Source organism: Mytilus galloprovincialis, chromosome 10 (assembly GCF_965363235.1).
Source record: "Mytilus galloprovincialis chromosome 10, xbMytGall1.hap1.1, whole genome shotgun sequence".
NCBI classification, from domain to species: Eukaryota; Metazoa; Mollusca; class Bivalvia; order Mytilida; family Mytilidae; genus Mytilus; species Mytilus galloprovincialis.
In genome coordinates, this window is record NC_134847.1 from 17,231,210 (window position 1) to 17,250,070 (window position 18,861).

At 30.6% G+C, this 18,861-nt stretch overlaps 1 protein-coding gene across 1 annotated transcript; it reads left to right on the forward strand.

Annotated features, from left to right (window-relative positions):
- Positions 1-593: 593 nt before the first annotated feature.
- LOC143049941 (ubiquitin carboxyl-terminal hydrolase 47-like) lies at positions 594-18,609 on the forward strand. The gene is made up of 19 exons (XM_076223719.1): positions 594-1,475; positions 2,104-2,159; positions 2,876-2,988; positions 4,713-4,817; positions 5,540-5,747; positions 6,130-6,245; positions 6,573-6,692; positions 7,518-7,641; positions 8,579-9,088; positions 9,883-9,974; positions 11,159-11,239; positions 11,930-12,010; positions 12,500-12,615; positions 13,042-13,160; positions 14,143-14,273; positions 14,909-14,956; positions 15,460-15,590; positions 15,963-16,034; positions 16,421-18,609. Exons 1-19 carry the CDS (start codon positions 607-609, stop codon positions 16,533-16,535), a joined length of 3,207 nt encoding a protein of 1,068 aa, XP_076079834.1. The 5' UTR covers positions 594-606; the 3' UTR covers positions 16,536-18,609.
- Positions 18,610-18,861: the final 252 nt, after the last annotated feature.

Sequence of the window (18,861 nt, forward strand, 5' to 3'; positions counted from 1 at the left end):
TGAACTTGACCTCCATTTTGTCATCGGTAACAACATATTAAAATTTGGGAAGCTTTAATAGAACAGTTCATGCGTAAATGCACGGACACGACTGAAAACTCCATTTTTCAATCTTTCAAGAACCATAACTCCTGAACCGTAAAAGTCAAAATCGCCATTATTAAACTTCAACTTCAGTAACAACATATTAAAATTTTAAAAGCTTTGGTTGAACGGTTCATGAGTTAATGCACGGACAACATTTGATTGCCGCCCGCCCCGCCGCCCGGCCGCCCGCCGTACATCCCCAAATCAATAACCGACATTTTTGTCACAAAAATCCGGTTAAAAAGCAAATTGACCAATCAAATTCAAATATATATAGAAATGCAAATCATATAAGAATTATAAAACAAATAAATTTGGGAGTAAAACCAATTGCAATAAGAAGAGCACAACATGCTTTTCCATGGTAACCATATCTTGTCTGGTTAACACGCAATCAAAACACGTTTGAATGCAAATTTAAATATGTTTAATACAATAGATGCGTTATGATTTACTTTATTTACAGTCTTTGATAAAAATACACATATGTTTGATTTTGCAGGTTATTTTGTACGAACAATGGCTTCCAATATTCTTCTGTGTGATATTTGTAACCTTCGATCTCTTTCGAATCCATCTGTTCACTGGTGCCAAGACTGCGACGAAGCTCTTTGTTCTAATTGTGAAGAATACCATGCTTTATCAAAATCATCAAAGGGACATTCGATCATTCCAATAAATGAATATCAAAACTTACCCTCATTCGTAGCCAATATTAAACACCTTTGTGAAAAGCACAGTGAAAAATATCAAAACTATTGTCAAATACATAAGTGTCCGATATGTTACAAATGTATTCAAGAACATGGTGAATGTGGAAAAAGTATATTTCCACTTGAAGATGTTGTTAAATATCAAAATGCTTCACAGTCCTTCCATACTTTAACCAAGAATGTTGCAGATTTAGAAGTGAAGATTGGGCGAATGGAAAACGATCGTAAAAATAACCTTACTGAGGTAATCAATCGCTGCAAAGCAGGTCGGAAGAAAATTCATGATTTTCGGTTGAAAGTAAATAATCACCTGGATACAATTGAGCAGGGACTGATAAAAGAGCTCCAGGATGGGGAATTCAAATGTAATCAAAAGATAAAAGAAATCCTTAACAGACTGAGTGAATTAGAGCAGGAAGTTTCTAACTGTAAAAGTACACTGCAAAGCATGAAAATGCATGCGTCGGACCTCCAAGTCTTCTTTGCCATGCCACAAATTAAAAAACAATTGTCCGATAAAGAAAACGAATTAAATTGTTTACATTCAGATGATTTCCTCGTTACTCTAGGAATAGATACAAAAATCGAAGCAATCCTAGTTGATGTGAAAAGATTTGGAGCCTTTTCGATAAAAGCGATTCCCTCCAGTAAAGAATTCACCGAAACAGAATCGAGGCAAGTAAATAGTGAACCATTTTCTGAATTTGGTCAGTGTTTATATTCTTGTAGTGTCAGATGAATTAATGATGTAATAAATGTAGATTGAAGTGACGCAGAATTTTACAGAACAATGCATTTACACTGAATATTACATCAGACATGCATTAAAAGCACCATGAGCCTTAAAGTTCAAAACGTGATCGTTTTTATGTTTCAAACCTGCGAATTGACATAAACAGAAGTATTATTTAAAGCGACATTTAAATGTCGAATATATCATCCTGTCAAATCATACAAAGTCGATTTCATGATGTCACATGAATTGAAATATCTATAATCTATTCTGAAGTGCGACAACACTGTTTCTCGTTAATACAATGATGTGTTGCTTTGTATCATATAAGCTGCCAACCTAGTTTTCTTTCCTAATTGAGGTGTTACTTGAGTATTGAATAACTAATAAGAAGAAGCATTAGTAAGCATATAACTCATGCAAATATATGTATAGTTGATAATTGTAAGCTTTATTTCACAAGTTCATAGTTTTTTATTTTAAAAATCAAGGTCACAAAAATATCTAGTTCATACTTTTTAAAATGCTTTACATTTTGTTTGAAACATAAGTTATGATTTTCTTCTACAGTTCAGACTTTGTGGACGAACACATGCCTAAACAAATTGATGAACAGAAACATGAAAGTAAGATGACTTGCATCATGCATAAATTAATTGGTCAAACTAATTGCATCTCTCACAAGCCTAATGTATTGTATGTTAAATAATCTATCTTTGTATGCAACTTTCCCATTGCAGACCAATATACTATCAAAATATGTAAGATATTAATTGGTATAACATTTTTGTCTGATGATATCAAACTTATATTTCGAAGGGCAACTGATGACCACCCCAAGGTAAACTGTCATAATTAAAATCATCAAATATTGATTGATTAGAAGTTGCTTAACGTCAACTCGTCCAAGATATCTGACTTATAATATTATACGTCATACGCGCATTTCGTTCAGTTTCTTTATAATGTTATGATGACTGTTTTTGCATTTGTCTGTTCAGCTACTAGTATTTTCTGCTGGTCAATGCTGTTTTCTGATTTTCTACGACTGATTTTGGTTTCCCCTTATTACCTTCTTATATTTATTGTAATTGAAAATTATCGTTATTTTTACGTTTTAAGTTATATAAAGTTTGAAGAATACAGTGATTGGTATGGGTTCAGTAGTTAGAATAGGCTTCCTGCTACATTATTAACAAGTTTGTGATTGTATGTATGGAAATGAATCATAAGAAAACTTACATATTTTCAACAATATTTGTAGATATTTGTAAAATATCTGAATTTACATTATTTATTAATGTTTACTTATGTTATGTATAATGCCAGATTTTCTTGACAGATTTTGCACAGCCTGATGGTTTTCCTGCTCATATGAGACAACATTTACAAAATACGACAGATAAAGAGGAGAATGAAAAAAGACAACGAGAATTGGAGAAGTCAATGTGCAAAGTATGAATAGCTTACAACTCAAAACTAGTTACTGTGGATTCATTATTATTCGTCGAATACCAATTTCCGTAGGTTTTGATGGGTACATGTAAACAACAAATTTAAATGTTCAGCAAAATACAAATTTTTATTTAAGATTGAGAATGGAAATGGGGAATGTGCCAAAGAGACAACAACCCGACCATAGAAAAAACAACAGCAGAAGGTCACCAACAGGTCTTCAATGTAGCGAGAAATTCCCGCACCCGGAGGCGTCCTTCAGCTGGCCCCTAAACAAATATATACTAGTTCAGTGATAATGAACGCCATACTAATTTCCAAATTGTACACAAGAAACTAAAATTAAAATAATACAAGACTAACAAAGACCAGAGGCTCCTGACTTGGGACAGGCGCAAAAATGCGGCGGGGTTAAACATGTTTTTGAGATCTCAACCCTCCCCCTATACCTCTAGCCAATGTAGAAAAGTAAACGCATTACAATACGCATATTAAAATTCAGTCCAAGAGAAGTCCGAGTCTGATGTCAGAAGATGTAACCAAAGAAAATAAACAAAGTGACAATAATACATAAACAACAACAGACTACTAGCAGTTAACTGACATGCCAGCTCCAGACTTCAATTAAACTGACTGAAAGATTATGATTTCATCATATGAACATCAGGCACAATCCTTCCCGTTAGGGGTTTAGTATCATACCATCATAACATATATGAGCAGAACATAACCCGTGTCATGCCAACAACTGGTTTTTGAATAAATGTGTTTAGTTCCGATGCAAAGACCCTATAAGTGAATCAATATTAACGCCAAATATGCAATCTTTAATGACCTGACAACAGTATCGTAACTATATCCCTTCTTCATAAGTCTTATTCAAAGGTTTTTTTAGTGTTTGAGGTGAATACTGACACCTTTGTGCTTTATAAAGAATATTTCCATAAAAAATTGGATGTGAAATACCTGAACGTATAAGAAGTCTGCATGTTGAGCTATATTTACGAATGATGTCCTTATACCGATGATAAAATTTAGTAAATGTTTTGACTAGTTTGTGATATCGAAAACCCTGGTGTAATAATTTTTCAGTAATACATAAATTTCTCTCATTAAAATCCAAAATATTGTTACATACACGAGCGAATCGTACAAGTTGAGATATATAAACACCGTAAGATGGTGACAAGGGAACGTCACCATCTGAAAATGGATAATTAACGATAGGAAATGAAAAATCATCTCTTTTATCATAAATTTTAGTATTCAGCTTTCTGTTAGTGATATAGATATCAAGATCGAGGAAAGGACAGTGGTCATTGTTAGTATTAGCTTTATTTAAAGTAAGTTCAGCAGGATAAATTTCTTTCATATACATACTGAAGTCGTCATTATTGAGAGCCAAAATATCATCCAAATATCTAAAAGTATTATTAAATTTGTTTATCAGATGTTGTTTCGATGGGTCTTTGCTTATTTTTGTCATAAATTGTAACTCACAGCAATACAAAAACAGATCCGCAATAAGTGGTGCACAGTTAGTCCCCATTGGAATTCCGATAAACTGACGATATACGGAATTCCCAAAGCAGAACGTTTCTTCTATTACAAAATTATAACGATCTCAATTTTGCCTATGCATTAATGGTGCATCTGTTTAATATTTTTAGATATCACTTGACCGTTAATGGAACAGATTTCTTAAACTGTTCTTTTTTTTCCAGATTAAGCTTTTTTGTTATCACCCACTGAAGAAAAGACAAATAGAACAGACGCTAGAAATACACAAAGATAAAACGTTAACAGAAAGTACAGAAATAGCCTATAAAGTAAGGAAAAGGAATGACAATGATAAAGAATAGGAACCTTTTGGGGGGAAATTTGGAAATACTATAAATTATGGAAGTCTTTGTTGAGGGAGATTTTACCATTGGTAAGTCATATTTTCATGAATATACTATTTTTAACATTACGACAGAAATATTGATGAAAGTATAGGGCTATCTCATGAAAAATGAACCACTGAATACTTAATAATTTTGATTCAAACTAGAAAATGAACCAAAACATTGCTGTAATACTTTGGTAATTGGACATTTATGACATTTTTAACATGGAACATACTACAAAGGATTTAGTTAATTTTTAAGCATGAATACGAAAATTGACCAATTAAAAAAGAGGTTTGTATTATTAAACAAATTGTTATATAAGAATCTGTAACTTTTCAATATCTTCTGTAAAAGAAATATATAATAGTAATATATATAATTTTTTAACATCCATGAGACAATTAATAATAGATTCACACTTTATTAGCTTAAAATATAAAATATTTCAGTTATTAGAGGAAGCATTGAAAGATGAAGATGACTTAAAAGACATCATGGTTATATATATATGAGAAAATAAACCAAAACATCAAAGTTTTTACAAGAAAAGTTAGTAAACTTTTTATAAATGATTATGCATTTTTAATACACCCATTCAATCAATTAGCATACATACACACGAAGACAAAATACTCTGTAAATTATATTGTGTGTTTCAGATGTTTGATTTAGAAGACGTCCTACCTCTGGACTGCTGTCGGATCGTTAAGTATGATGAGTACCATGATTCCTTAGAATGTTCCTACGAGGGTCAAGAGGAACACACCATGGGTCAGATTCTAGGAGGGGTCAAACAGGCTTATAACTTTGACTTGTTATTGGAAACTAAACATTCAAATCAAGAATTCCAGGAATACCGTCCAGGAGGTAAGTATATTGGACATTAGTTGATTTTTTTAATAATGAAATGTGCAATAGAATAACATTCAATATAGACACTGCTACACATGGGTTTTATTAGTAGTACTTTACATTTTGTATATGGTTCTGAAGAATTTGTAATTTGTTCATTTTCTAGATTTATTTTTTTTCAATTTGAAAGATAACTGTGTGTTTTGTTGGATATTTTCATACTAATATATATTGGTAATAGTTGATCTTTAAGGAATTTCTTATGTATATAATATTTATTAGTCTATACATTAATACATTATTTATGATTTTAGGATTTTTTACTCTATTAGTGTTTTTGCAATGAGTCATTACTGAGGACAACAATCATTATTTATTTTCATGCTCTATGTTACAGGTGTAACAGTGAAAGTCTATGTTGCAGACATAGAAAATGATATTCTCTATGATCCCATCAGAGTACGAGCCTATCAGACTCAAACTGTTAATGAATTAAAGAAACTAGTCTCAAATGTAAGTCTTATAGTAATGTTTGTTTCAAAAAGATGAATAAACATATGAAGATAATGCACCATGTACAGTACTAACAATAGGAAAGTAGCAGAGTAAAATGATATTGATATTAATTTATAAACAAGCAGAGCTACTCTGCATTTAAAAAAAATCAGTACCTTCTCTACTGGAAGATCTATATGCAATAAATCCAAGATCATTGGAATGATTGAATTAAATGTGCTTTAGTACAAATTATCGTCTGATGTGTTTAATTCATAATGAAGTTTAAATAAAAGGAATAATAACAGTTATATTTCAGAAATTTATGTATGATTTATTATTTAGATACTGAAGTGTCCGGTAGACCAAATGAGATGTGTTTTAGAGAGATTCCATAGTGATTTGAGGTTCTTAGCTGTGCCAAATAAAACTCTAAAAGCGGAAGGATTCTTTAAAAGTAATAAGGTATGGAGATGCATATATATATTGTTTCAAAGGAATCTTGACATTAAAAAAGGTGCTACTTATGTCATTGTGAAATGAAAAAACAGGTATACACATAAATAAAATGAAAATTTTTAAAAATAGTTCCAAAAAGACAGTTTTCCACAAATAACCTTTGAAGGTAAACATTCACAGATTCCTTCATAAATTTATCAAAATCCAAATTCAACTAGATTTGTATGTAACATGAGTTATATATGGACAAGTAAAACTGGAAAATTAACCAAAATTTGTGCAAACTTTTAATTCATGGAGTTTGTTATGGAACCTTTTAAAATTTTAAATCTTTTGCGTGGAAATGAATTTTCCTAGACATGAATTAAAGAAAGTTTAAGTTAAATTTATCTGAATAATTTTAATCATTTCTTAAAGGCTTTTGCCACTATCCAAATAAAATTGAACTCGCACAAGAAAAGGACACATAATAAGTTTATTGTTCTTATCAATATAGATGTACCCGTAGAAATTAATATATATTTATAGATTATCGTTGATCTTCTCAACGAGATTGACTTTCTCGCTTGAGCTGGTACAGCGAAAGCGAGAAAAGCAATCGAGTTGAGATGACCAATGATAATCTGTTTATCGCTATTTTACCTATGACGAAGTTGTCAATTTCATGTCAATTTCGTTAGCAACGCCACGTGGCCTCCTTAGATTCTAGCGATAATTTTTCCATCTCAAGCGAGATGCATGATATGAAAATTATCACAAAAAAAGATCAAAGGAAAAATGTACAAAATAGCGATAAATATATTTATTCGATATTTACAATTAACATTTTAGGTGTACATAGAATTCTCAGGTTTAGAGAGTGTAGAAAGTGGACAATTTCATTGCAGCAGATTTTATAAACTTTTAGATCGACATCAAAATACTATACGTATATATGTAAATATACCGTCTGTAGGTAAGTTATCTTCCTGAAAATCGTTTCTTTATCCATGTCAGTGCTCTCCCCATATATTTCATCCAGCATCCTGATAAACAGTGAAATATGAAATACCATCTTGTTTCTAAAAATTATAGCATTACATCCATAAAATAATCCTTAAAAAAACCCAATTCAGATAGCATCACATTCAAGGGCTATAGCATCACATTACTATGATGAAAAAATGACATGGGGAGAACACTGCATTTCTTTTGAAACCTTACTAAGTTAATAATGTCTTATATAAATCTTCAAAAAAATCTTCAGTTTTTTGGTTGCACAAAGAATCTTAATCCTGTTTCTTCAATATTTTTGGTGTGAAAATTTTTTGCATGTATTATCTGTCTTCTTTCCAGAAACCCTTGTTGTCATTTCAAACTTTTAGTTTTGGTCAGGTTTTAGGTTTAGAGAGTTTGCATGATAGATTGTTCATGAAATTGAATGGACAAGATTCATTTACCCATCTGTTGTTATGTTATGCATACCTTATCAACTGACATAACTCATTAGCATATTTAAACACAAGTAAAAAATAGTGTGTGTCTAGTGGAGCCTGAACTGCTAACCCTATGAGAGCACCTAAGTTCACCCATTGTGTTTTAAGGAGTTCCTGTTGTTTAAGCTTTAGTTTTTTCTGTGAAGTGTTTTGTGGAGTTCTTTGTATTTGCATAATTTTTCCTTTAAACTACCTCACATTTATTCTACAAAAGAATCAGTGATTGAATACCGCTTTTTAAATGGTGCAGCTTTCAAATTGTATTTGTCTAAAACATTGTATCAGTTAATATACGACTGAAAAATTTTAAAGAATGATTAAAGTTTAAAAAAAAAAACTCATGCTTAATTTAAGATGCTCAACTTTTCTTTTTATTTTGATTAGTTTTGAATTGAATTAACTTGTTTTGTTTTCCAGATAAAGTAAATGAATATATGAAATCTAGTTATCGTCACAATAAACTATTAGAAGATATGTGTTCTAGTGTAAAATCTACACAAGACAATAATTCATTAGACGTTGACGAGGTTATAAGTGATAGGAGGAGTGATAGTGAGTTAGACTCTAAATCAAAATCTGTGACGTTGAATAATTCACAAAGTGATCAGTCTCTAGGACAGTGTACCAGTCCAACAGAGACTGGTTCCGAGGGACAGACAAGTAGCCCTGTTGGGCAAAGTTGTAGTAGTAGTCAGGAAACCAGTACTAGTGCTAAATTTAGTCGAAGTGCTGCTTCTCCTGGTGACAAGGGGATTAATGATATGGATACTCATACAAGTAAAGAAGGTAGTGAAAATTTGGACACGGATAAAAAGAATGAAAGTGAAAATTGGGACAATGATGAAGTAACGATTGTTCATGAAGAACCTTTTAAACATTATTTTAACATGGTGAATAGAGATGAGGATATTGTATCAAAACAAAGATGTAAGTTTTATCTGTACTATTAAAAAAATGTATACATTTAGCATATTCCAGACTTGAGCATATCTGTTGGTTTTACGCTTGCCATAAAAAGAGTAAAGGGTTTTATAAAAGGATGTGAAAAGGATGTAAAAAAAACCTCAATAAGCTATGAATATTAGGCAGGTTAATGTGTTTTCCTATGGACAGTTATCTCTTGAGCTTGAACAGTAGATATAGAACCACTAATTCGGGTCCCGTAGTATAGAATTTACAAGAAAGTAGTACAATTAAAATAGTTCCTATGCACAGCTGTTTCTTTGTTAATGATATATTTGGGTAGTTTTGGTATCAAAAGAAAGCTTGGTGACATGACATTCCCATAGATCCCTTGTTTAAAGTTTCTTTTGAATTATAAAAAAATATATAAATCTATAATAGAAGGGCACATTTGCTCTGTAGTTTAAATTAGAAGTACCTGTGTTTTTACTATCAAACTTCCCGGAACCAGTACAATCTAATAGGAAATGATATTTCAGCACAGTCAGGATAAGGTTTAGTTTTGACATTAAACATGTTGGATGACTACCAATTTATTTGAACATAAGACAAAGTAGCTATTAATGCTTGAAATTTGAAATTTAACATAGATACATGAGAAAGCAATATGAGCAATTGGGGCTATGAATTAGTTATTTTATTGTCAAAAAAAGATGTTCATATTTGTCCTGGATGAAGCAATTTTTATGTCATATTTTAAAACATGTTCTTACATATTTTCAATATCTCTCTTCAATCTACACATTTATATTTTTCAGCGTTAACAATCTTAGTAGATAAGAGGATAACACTTGGGGCTTTCAAGGCAGAGCTGGAGCCTTTTATTGGGACGGACTCTGAAAACTTTAAGGTAATTAATCATCTGAAGAATTAGAAGATTTAGCAATCTTTGTTATGGTTTAATGTGTCAGCATTCAGCTATATGTAGACTCATAGGGCATTTAGGGATTACTAGTGTTGTAAATCATGGGTTGTTCACATTAATGTTTATTTTAATCTGTAACTCCTATAAAACAGCTTGATATAATGCAACCATACTCTTACTAATGAGTCCTTATAATGAAATTGAAAACTGTTATATAATTATTAGTCTTTATAGAAAATTTGGGGTTTCCCATTATACAATAACATGGACTTTGTCAATTTTGTGTATAGCATAAAATTGAGAAAGGAAATGGTGAATATGTCAAAGCGACAACCACCCGACCATAGAGCAAACAACAGCCGAAGGCAACCAATGGGTCTTCAATGTAGCGAGAATTCCCGCACCCGTAGGTGTCCTTCAGCTGGCCCCTAAAATATGCATAATAGTACAGTGATAATGGACGCCATACTAAACTCCGAATTATACACAAGAAACTAAAATTTAAAATCATACAAGACTAACAAAGGCCAGAGGCTCCTGACTTGGGACAGGCGCAAAATTGCGGCGGGGTTAAACATGTTTATGAGATCTCAACCCTCCCCCTATACCTCTAGCCAATGTAGAAAAGTAAAAGAATAACAATACGCACAGTTTGTTATCTGCTATCACTGGAAAATCTCTCATTAGAATTTAAAAAGATATTATTATAGTGTGACGTCCATTACTCTGAATTAGTACACATATTATGTTTAAGGGCCACCTAGGTGTGGAATTTTGTCACTAGTGAAAACCCTTTGGTTGACTTCGGCTGTTTATGTCCTCTGGTCAGGTTGTTGTCTCTTTGACACATTCCTCATTTCCATTCTGCATTTTATTCTTCAGTATATATGAATTTGTTTACTTGCTATTTTATGTTTTATATTTTATTGATTTTCAAGGTTCTTAAACCAAAACATGGACTAACTAATCTGTTTCTGCTTCTATTATTTGGAGACACAGCTTCATTTGAAGAAACACATTTTGTTTATGAATAAATATACAGTGAAATAAATTAATATTTATATACATAGGTGAGACCTATTTCAGTGCACTAATTAAGACAAATAGGAAAAGATTTATATTGCAGGTGGTAAATCACTTTTAATTTTTATATGCATGTTTATTTGTAGGTGTATAGAGTTTACACTAAAGAACAAGAATTTGAAAGTATCCGGCTCTCAGAAACCTTGGCTTTCTTTGATGATGGAAAAGTAAGTATATTGTAGTCGTGAAGGACAATTAAAAAATTGAATAAGAAAATAACGCAATAAATAAAGCGACTTTCTGACCCACTTGCAGTAAAAGGTCTTCCATAAAATAAAATTGAGAACGGAAATTTGGAACGTGTCAATGAGACAACAACCCCAGCAAAGCGCAGAAAACAGCTAATTTCCACCAACGGGGCTTCGATTCAGCATGTTTACGCGATTAGAATACAAACCTTGGTTTATAGGATACTGATGCTTATTTTTAACATGCTAGTTCCCAAGGTTTACCTTTCGACATATTACTCTTGCAAGACACATTATGTTGAATTCAAGCCAAAACATAAATAAAAATATATAAATTCTAAAAGCCTCTTGCTTACGGTAGAAGCAATAAATACCAATTTTCGGTTGTACCCAGCTCATGCTCATCCACAACTTCCCACGCTTGAACGTTGAGGAGACCCCACTACCACAAGTACCTTGAGATCACCAAGGTGGTCTTGAAATGTTAAATACTAATAAATAATTGGTTAGGATGTTAATTATTGTCTAGACAAATAAAACTATAGAATGGCCTGGTTGAAAGTAGGTACTTCATGTATTTATGAAATACAATTTTTTTTAACAAAACTTATATTTGTAAGAATTGAAGTAGTAATATAATTAAGTTTAATTCATGCTTATTGTTTTCAGCTAAATATTAAGTTAGGGAGAGCTTTAAAACAGGGAGAATATAGAGTCAAAGTGTTTCATCTTGATATCAATGAAACAGAGGTATGAACAATATTTAGTTTCTTAAGTTAAATTTTCTTGCCATATATAAATTGATTGATCCATGCACACTCAGTACCTTTATTTTTGCTCTTTCTATATATCATCAGAACTTTTGTTTTTCAGAATTTTGTAAACAACATCTCAAAAGAGAATTAACCAAGACCACATGAGAACAGTTTAGAACCTAAGGCATTGTGTCTTTCTTTTTTATTATTATGAAAATAAAAAGAAATTCATGGATTTCAAAATAAGCATTGTACAATTTTGAGTTTGAATTATATGTATACCAATGGTTTACCTGACTTTGTACTGGCTTATGTCTTCAAGGTATATTTTAATTTTCAAAATCTCACTTCAAAACTTTATGAAAATCCAAAATCAACACATAAAACTAATTTTCAGTTCAAAGCACCAATGAAAAATAAGTAATATTTGATAGGTTACCAAATTTTAAATATCACAACTAACTGATCATTTTTTTCTTTACAGCCTAGCACGTTTCTTATTGATACAATATTTGCCAAAGGAATGACGGTGTTAGAGTCAAAGAAACTGATACTTCCAGAGATTAAAGAACAATGTGGCCTTGACATTCCTGTACATAGGTATGGAGCATAAGGGAGAATACTCTCTGGGATAAGAAAACTGACAATAATATTAATTTTGTGTTCGAAAATATAAATGAATTTGCAATAGGTATTCATAAAAAAATTCAAGATGTATAAGATAGATTTTTTTTTTCAAATTTCAAATGTCATTTTGTTTTAAATTGTGTAAAAAAAAGTTAAGTATGGATGAGGGTTAAATTGAAAACAAGAGGGATGAGGGATATGATTTAAGCTCTGTTCACATACTCAAAGATGTTAAACAACACAAAAGAGTGGTTGAATTTAACATTTAAATTTTCTATATTTTAATGTATTTTGTGCTCAAATTCAGAATAAAAATAGAGTGTATAACAAAGATAGGGTATTAATGTTCCTCCAAGATTAATTAACATGTTATTGTAGTTGATTTTCTGTATTGTTTAGATGCCGATTACGTAAGAAAACATGGAGGAATCCTGGTTCTATTTACCTTGACAACCAAATTTATGAAGATGATGTACCTATATTTGCCAACTGGGAAATATTTTTACAGAAGCTTGATGGTAAAGAATTCAACAATATTTATTGATTTATATGCATACAAATAATATAATTATATCCCTCTCTCTGAAGCTGGAAAACATCTGTCTTTCAATCAGGAACTTTTAATTAGATCATCCTAAAAAATTGGTAGTAAGCTTCATGTGAATATGCTTTACTGTGTTTAATCAATTATCATTCTTTCATATAAATACAATGTAAGAAATTTTCATTGTTTGCTTTTGTCAGGAACTTCAAATTAGAGCTTTCTGAAAGGAGTAGGTCCAGTAAGACCCCTTTTTGGCCCCAAATTATAGCAGTTTTACAAAATTGTTAAAATGTAAACTTTTAGTCATTTATTGGATAGTAGAAAGGTTCTGCTACATAAATATGGGCTCTTTTTGCCAATACAATGCACATATATTGAGAACTAGCACCATTAATTCATGCTAAATTACTGAAATCTTCACAATTCCAGCATTTTAGTTAAATTTTAGACGGTTTCCGTGTAAAACGAAAGTGGCCGCATTCGTGTTCATCCAAAATATTGAAATGGAAGTTGTATTTAATGATAATACATAACATATATAAAGATTGAGGATGAACGGATGAACACGGATGCGGCCACTTTCGTTTTTGACAAAAACCATCTGAAAAGTGACATTTTTTCGCATATTTTGTAGATTTCTCATATTTGAGCCAGAATCGGATCGTTTTTAATGACAAAATAAGTTAAGATCTTTCACATAAATTAATTGCATCATATGAAATAGACACTTAAGTGTTTAAAAAGTGGTCAAAATCTTTCGTTAGATGAAACTGAAATTTGAGGCCAAAATCGGTCCTTACCAGACCTCCTCCTTTATAATGAAGCTTAATGTTATCTTGCCTAACTGTGTGATGCATATTCAGATTCATTACTCATTGACTTCCTAATCACTGAATACATATATATATTCTTATACATAAAAGCCACATGTTTAGTTCTATTTGTACATGTTGTAGATGAAGAGCAGATGATATCATCATCCCAGTTAGCCATCTTTGTACGACAATGGCACCCAGCAACTGTAGAACTAGAAAATTTCAAGGAGATATTCTTAACCCAGCAAACAGTTGAGGAACTGAAGTCAAAGGTACATATAATATGATATAATAAATCATAAAAATCTGTTTTGGTGATACAGATTTATTTCATTTAATAGCAAAATGCTGGAGGAATTTTCAGTGCCTTGGGGTATATACCTTCCATAATTTATTTTTTTATCAAAATAAAATACTAGTATTTAATTTAAAGAAAGGAAAAAAATGTATGCAATGAATAGTGACTGTATGAATTTGATGAAAAATGAGCAAATTCCTTTTCTCAGGTACAATGACCAATAGGGTAACTATATATATTTGGGGTATGGAATAATTTCAAAGTGTAAATATCCATCTACTGCGATTCAACTGACATCATTTTCATAGATTATCAATAATGGTAGTTTTATGTTTTTTACTTGCAGTAAAACCTTAATTTAAGACTTTCAACGTAACTTCAATTATGGTCAGTAAATCAGGGAAGACATTTCAGTATGTGCAGATATTGAAATTGAACAGTCATTAGAATGGTGGCTTATTCAGCATGATAAAATTGAACTTCACTCGTTTTGTTTAAGTACATGATATAGATCCATTTATAAGCAATGGGAAGATTTCAGTTTCTGGAGGATCATTTGGAACAATGACATGTCTATAGATATAAATTACCATTTTTTTTCTGTTTTAGATTTCAGAAGTTAGTGGAATTCTAGAAGACAATATTGACTATGCCAAGGTATGCTTTTAATATGTTTATCACACTATGATATGCTTATTACAAATTAGTTACACAATTAGTTTAAAAAGAGGGCTGCATGATTACAGCTCTATACACATATTTGAAGATGATAAACACTAGAGGAATATTTTTCAACTTGATTTTGTTTATATTATCTTGGTCTTTAATTTTCTATCACATTTTCATGGAGTCTTACATATATATTATAAGTGTTACTATTAAATGTAAATCTAGAAATGTAAGAAAATGGGTCAATTAGCTTTGGATAAATACAAAGCAAGCCCATCTATTTTACAAAAAGAATAATCTGTTTCATGTCATTGTCAGACAGAAGTGGTCAATAATTTTGTTTTTAGCTTAATGTTTTGTGTTTGAGTTTTGCAGCAACTTTATCCATTATCTTGTCTAAAGCTTCACCAATTACGTTTTGTTCTTTAGGGTTGCAGCAACATGATTCATAATCTTGTATATAGCTTCACTAATTATGTTTTGTTCTTTAGGGTCGTGGCAACTTTCCCTGTGATGTTTCTCTACTGGAGATGAATACAGACTTAGACTGGAGTCCACATGCCACAACTCTAAATACATGGCCCCTATATATCTGTGATGATGGAAGTGTTCTATTTTACAAGTAAGTTTTACCTTATTTTTATAGGTCAATTGGGTCTGGAAGGGGGGTGGAGATTTTAGCTTTTCTTTTTTTTTCAAATAAAATGCTATCATATGTCAATTTATAAGCAAGATGGAGGAGAATTTGTCAAAAAGATTAAATTGAAAAATCAGTTTCATCAAATTCCGACTTCTTGTATGATAGTTCTTTGGGTAACAAATGGAGAAATATACCCATTTTCACCAAATCACCCAAACCAGGCAAATTTATTTATTATTTAAATCAAAAGTAAAAATGCTGCTATTATTTTTTTTCCTTTGCATTGTAATAGTCGAAATAAAAGGTACTAACTTTAAAAACCAACCCATTTAAACTAAAGTTATCATATTTCAGGGATAAAACAGAAAAGCCAATGGAATTATCAGAAGAACAGAAAAAAGAACTACAACAAAAAGAAAATACAAGGTAAATGTTGTTCAAGTAAAAAATTTATTATAAAGAACCATATGTAAAAAGTGGCAGAGAAATGCAAATTTTCACTTTAAATTGCAATATTTTAAAATATTTTCCACTGAATTTTGTAAAGGAGTGAATATTTTTGTTTTAATGCAAAGAAAATATTAGTCATCAAATTTTTGTTTTAAATAGTAATAAATGAATCTTGATATATATGGGGTGAACAAAATACACATTAGAAAGGGATCTAGTCACCCCTAATATTTTCATTCAATAATCAGATCTGGTTCAAAAACAGGGAAAATTGATCCTCCCTCATTAATTTCTCAATTATAGATGATAGTGTATTTTATACAAAAACTTGCATTACTAATTGGAGCCATTCTTCTTTGAAGGTTGAACAGAACTACTGCCAGGACGACATACTCACCTAGAAAAGAAAAGGCTTTGAAGATCTACACAGATGACCATCCCCCTAGCACCAATAAAACTTCCCCAGATCTGGACTGAAATGGTTAAAACCAATACATTTTGAACTTAATAAATTGTTTAACTTAATAAATTGTTTAATACACTTTCAGACTGGTTTAACTGAAAGAGTTGGAAACAGGTTTAATAGTCAGAATTTCAAACTGGTTTTATTAATAAAATTAATCTGATATTGAACAACACAAAATAAATAAGATAAAGTATTTACTGTGGTAAGGTTTCTCTTGGTTGGAAAAAAATCTGATTTTAGCTTCACAAACTTTCTTGGAGTTCAACTGTTAACTGTATTAAAATTGTAGTTGATTTTAAATTGTGATGACACAAGATTCCAGAAAACTGGAAAATTCACCAATTAATGTTACCCATAGAACATTCATTTCTATTTTAATAGCTAGATATATTTCATAAATAAGAAAATGTTGAATGTAATGTCCAAGCACATGAATCAGTAATACTGTAAATTCATAAGTTATTGTGATGCTTTTATTATTGCGAAAAATGCAACAGAATTTAAAATGGCAATAATTTAAACTCGCATTTTGATTTTTTTTATAGGAATTAAACAGGATTTTTCTAAATATTGCAAAAATTAAAATTAAGTCTAAAATGACAAAATCGCAATTATGAATTCACACAATAATTCTGAATTTACAGTATTTAAAATCTTGATACCACTTATACTTCAAGATAGTTGTTGAACATATGTTTGATCAATTCTTTAAAATGAGTGGGCCATTTGAGGTCAGGTTAATATCTTGAAATTGACAAAAAAAGTAGTTCCACCCAAGAAATCATTCATAACCATGTCCTATGGGTATAAAGATTATTACAACTGTAAAAAGATCATGTATAAAGTTTTTAATTGTCAAAGAATTAAATGTAAAATATTTCTTTTGTTATTTTTATTTCACAGCTTTCCACACATACAATTTATTTATGTGATCAGCTGCAATATCTTTATTTTATCAAGAAGGTTTAAAGAACTATAAATGTTGCATAATTATGATAAGAAAAAATGCAATTATGCAAATTATGTATGTCAATTAAAAAAAGTATTAAGTACTCCAAAATCAAGAAAATTTAAGAACTTTTGCAAACCTAAACTAAAAACATTCTGAATATAAAAGATATGCCCATCATCACATGTGCGTTCAACAGAAAAAAAGAAGGAATCACTTTAAATTATTTAGTTTGAATTTATTAACACATATTCATGATTCCATTCTGATTTGCATATGAAATGTATCAACCAATAATGTAAAAGACACAGATGAAAGTGATTTTGAAAATTTATTCACCATGTTTAGAAATTTAATTGTCAAAAATAACGTTTCAAAAAAAAACCACCCTAATTTGTAGTTAAAAATAAATAATGTTTACAATTGTTAAAAAAACACTACATGTATATACAAGTTGCATTAAATATATTTAGGGTTACTGCAATGATGTCTTTATAGAACCTGCATTTTTTGCCCTTTAAAGTTTGTTTTGTTGTTTTTCTGCACTTCAATTAACACCATTTAGTCGTACTGGCTCGGAGCTTTCAAAAAAACAAGAGCCTGAATCTCTCTGGCGGTATCAGAGAATATTTGAAATAATTTGTTTATTTCTGTAGAAGAATCGTCAAGTTTTAAGTTGAATAACAAAGCTTGCAAATTTTTCATAAATATCTCTTTCTGCACTTGGAAAGATTGTCAATTGATATTATCTTAGTACTCTTGATCATTCTGTAAACATTTTATATCAATACTTTTTCACCTGAATGTCTCATCACTGTCAATTAGAGAATTGTTGTGTTTTTCTTTAGACCTTTTCAAGATATTCAGAAAAATATCAACCAAGATTGTCAATTGTTACATTATTAATTAATCTGTTTTGTTAAAGTAATTTTAATTTATAAGGTGCTGTGAGGAAAATGTTTAAGAATACTGTTTAAGTATAAATTATTTCAGAATTGTAAAGAAGCCAAATATAAATACATGTTTTTGTTTTTTTCTTGGATATGTATATATTACTACATGTCTACATCTTTCAGTGTATATCTACATTGGCTGTTTCAGATTTCAATGATTTTGAATAAAAAATATCTATAAAATGTACAGTGTTGTCATGGTTTCAATGGTAAGAGTAGATAAAGTACAAAGAACTGCAAACTGTAATTAGAAATTTTGATTATGACCAGAACAACATATTCCTTCATTGACACATACATTTTCAAATACACACTTGGTTAAAAAAAAGGGTTTTGGACCAATCTCAGCCCTTTATTTGATTGTGTGTCAGCAAGAAAAATATAGATCCAGCAAGTTAAAAAAAAACGCAAATGAAATGACACATATAAATAATC

What these genes read in the sequence shown, in the direction of transcription:
- LOC143049941 (XM_076223719.1), top strand. Translation starts at nt 607, where the DNA reads ATGGCTTCCAATATTCTTCTGTGTGATATTTGTAACCTTCGATCTCTT. An exon ending in TTCACCGAAACAGAATCGAG is followed by an intron (nt 1,476 to 2,103) that starts GCAAGTAAATAG and finishes TTTCTTCTACAG; the next exon opens with TTCAGACTTTGTGGACGAAC. An exon ending in GTACAGAAATAGCCTATAAA is followed by an intron (nt 4,818 to 5,539) that starts GTAAGGAAAAGG and finishes TGTGTGTTTCAG; the next exon opens with ATGTTTGATTTAGAAGACGT.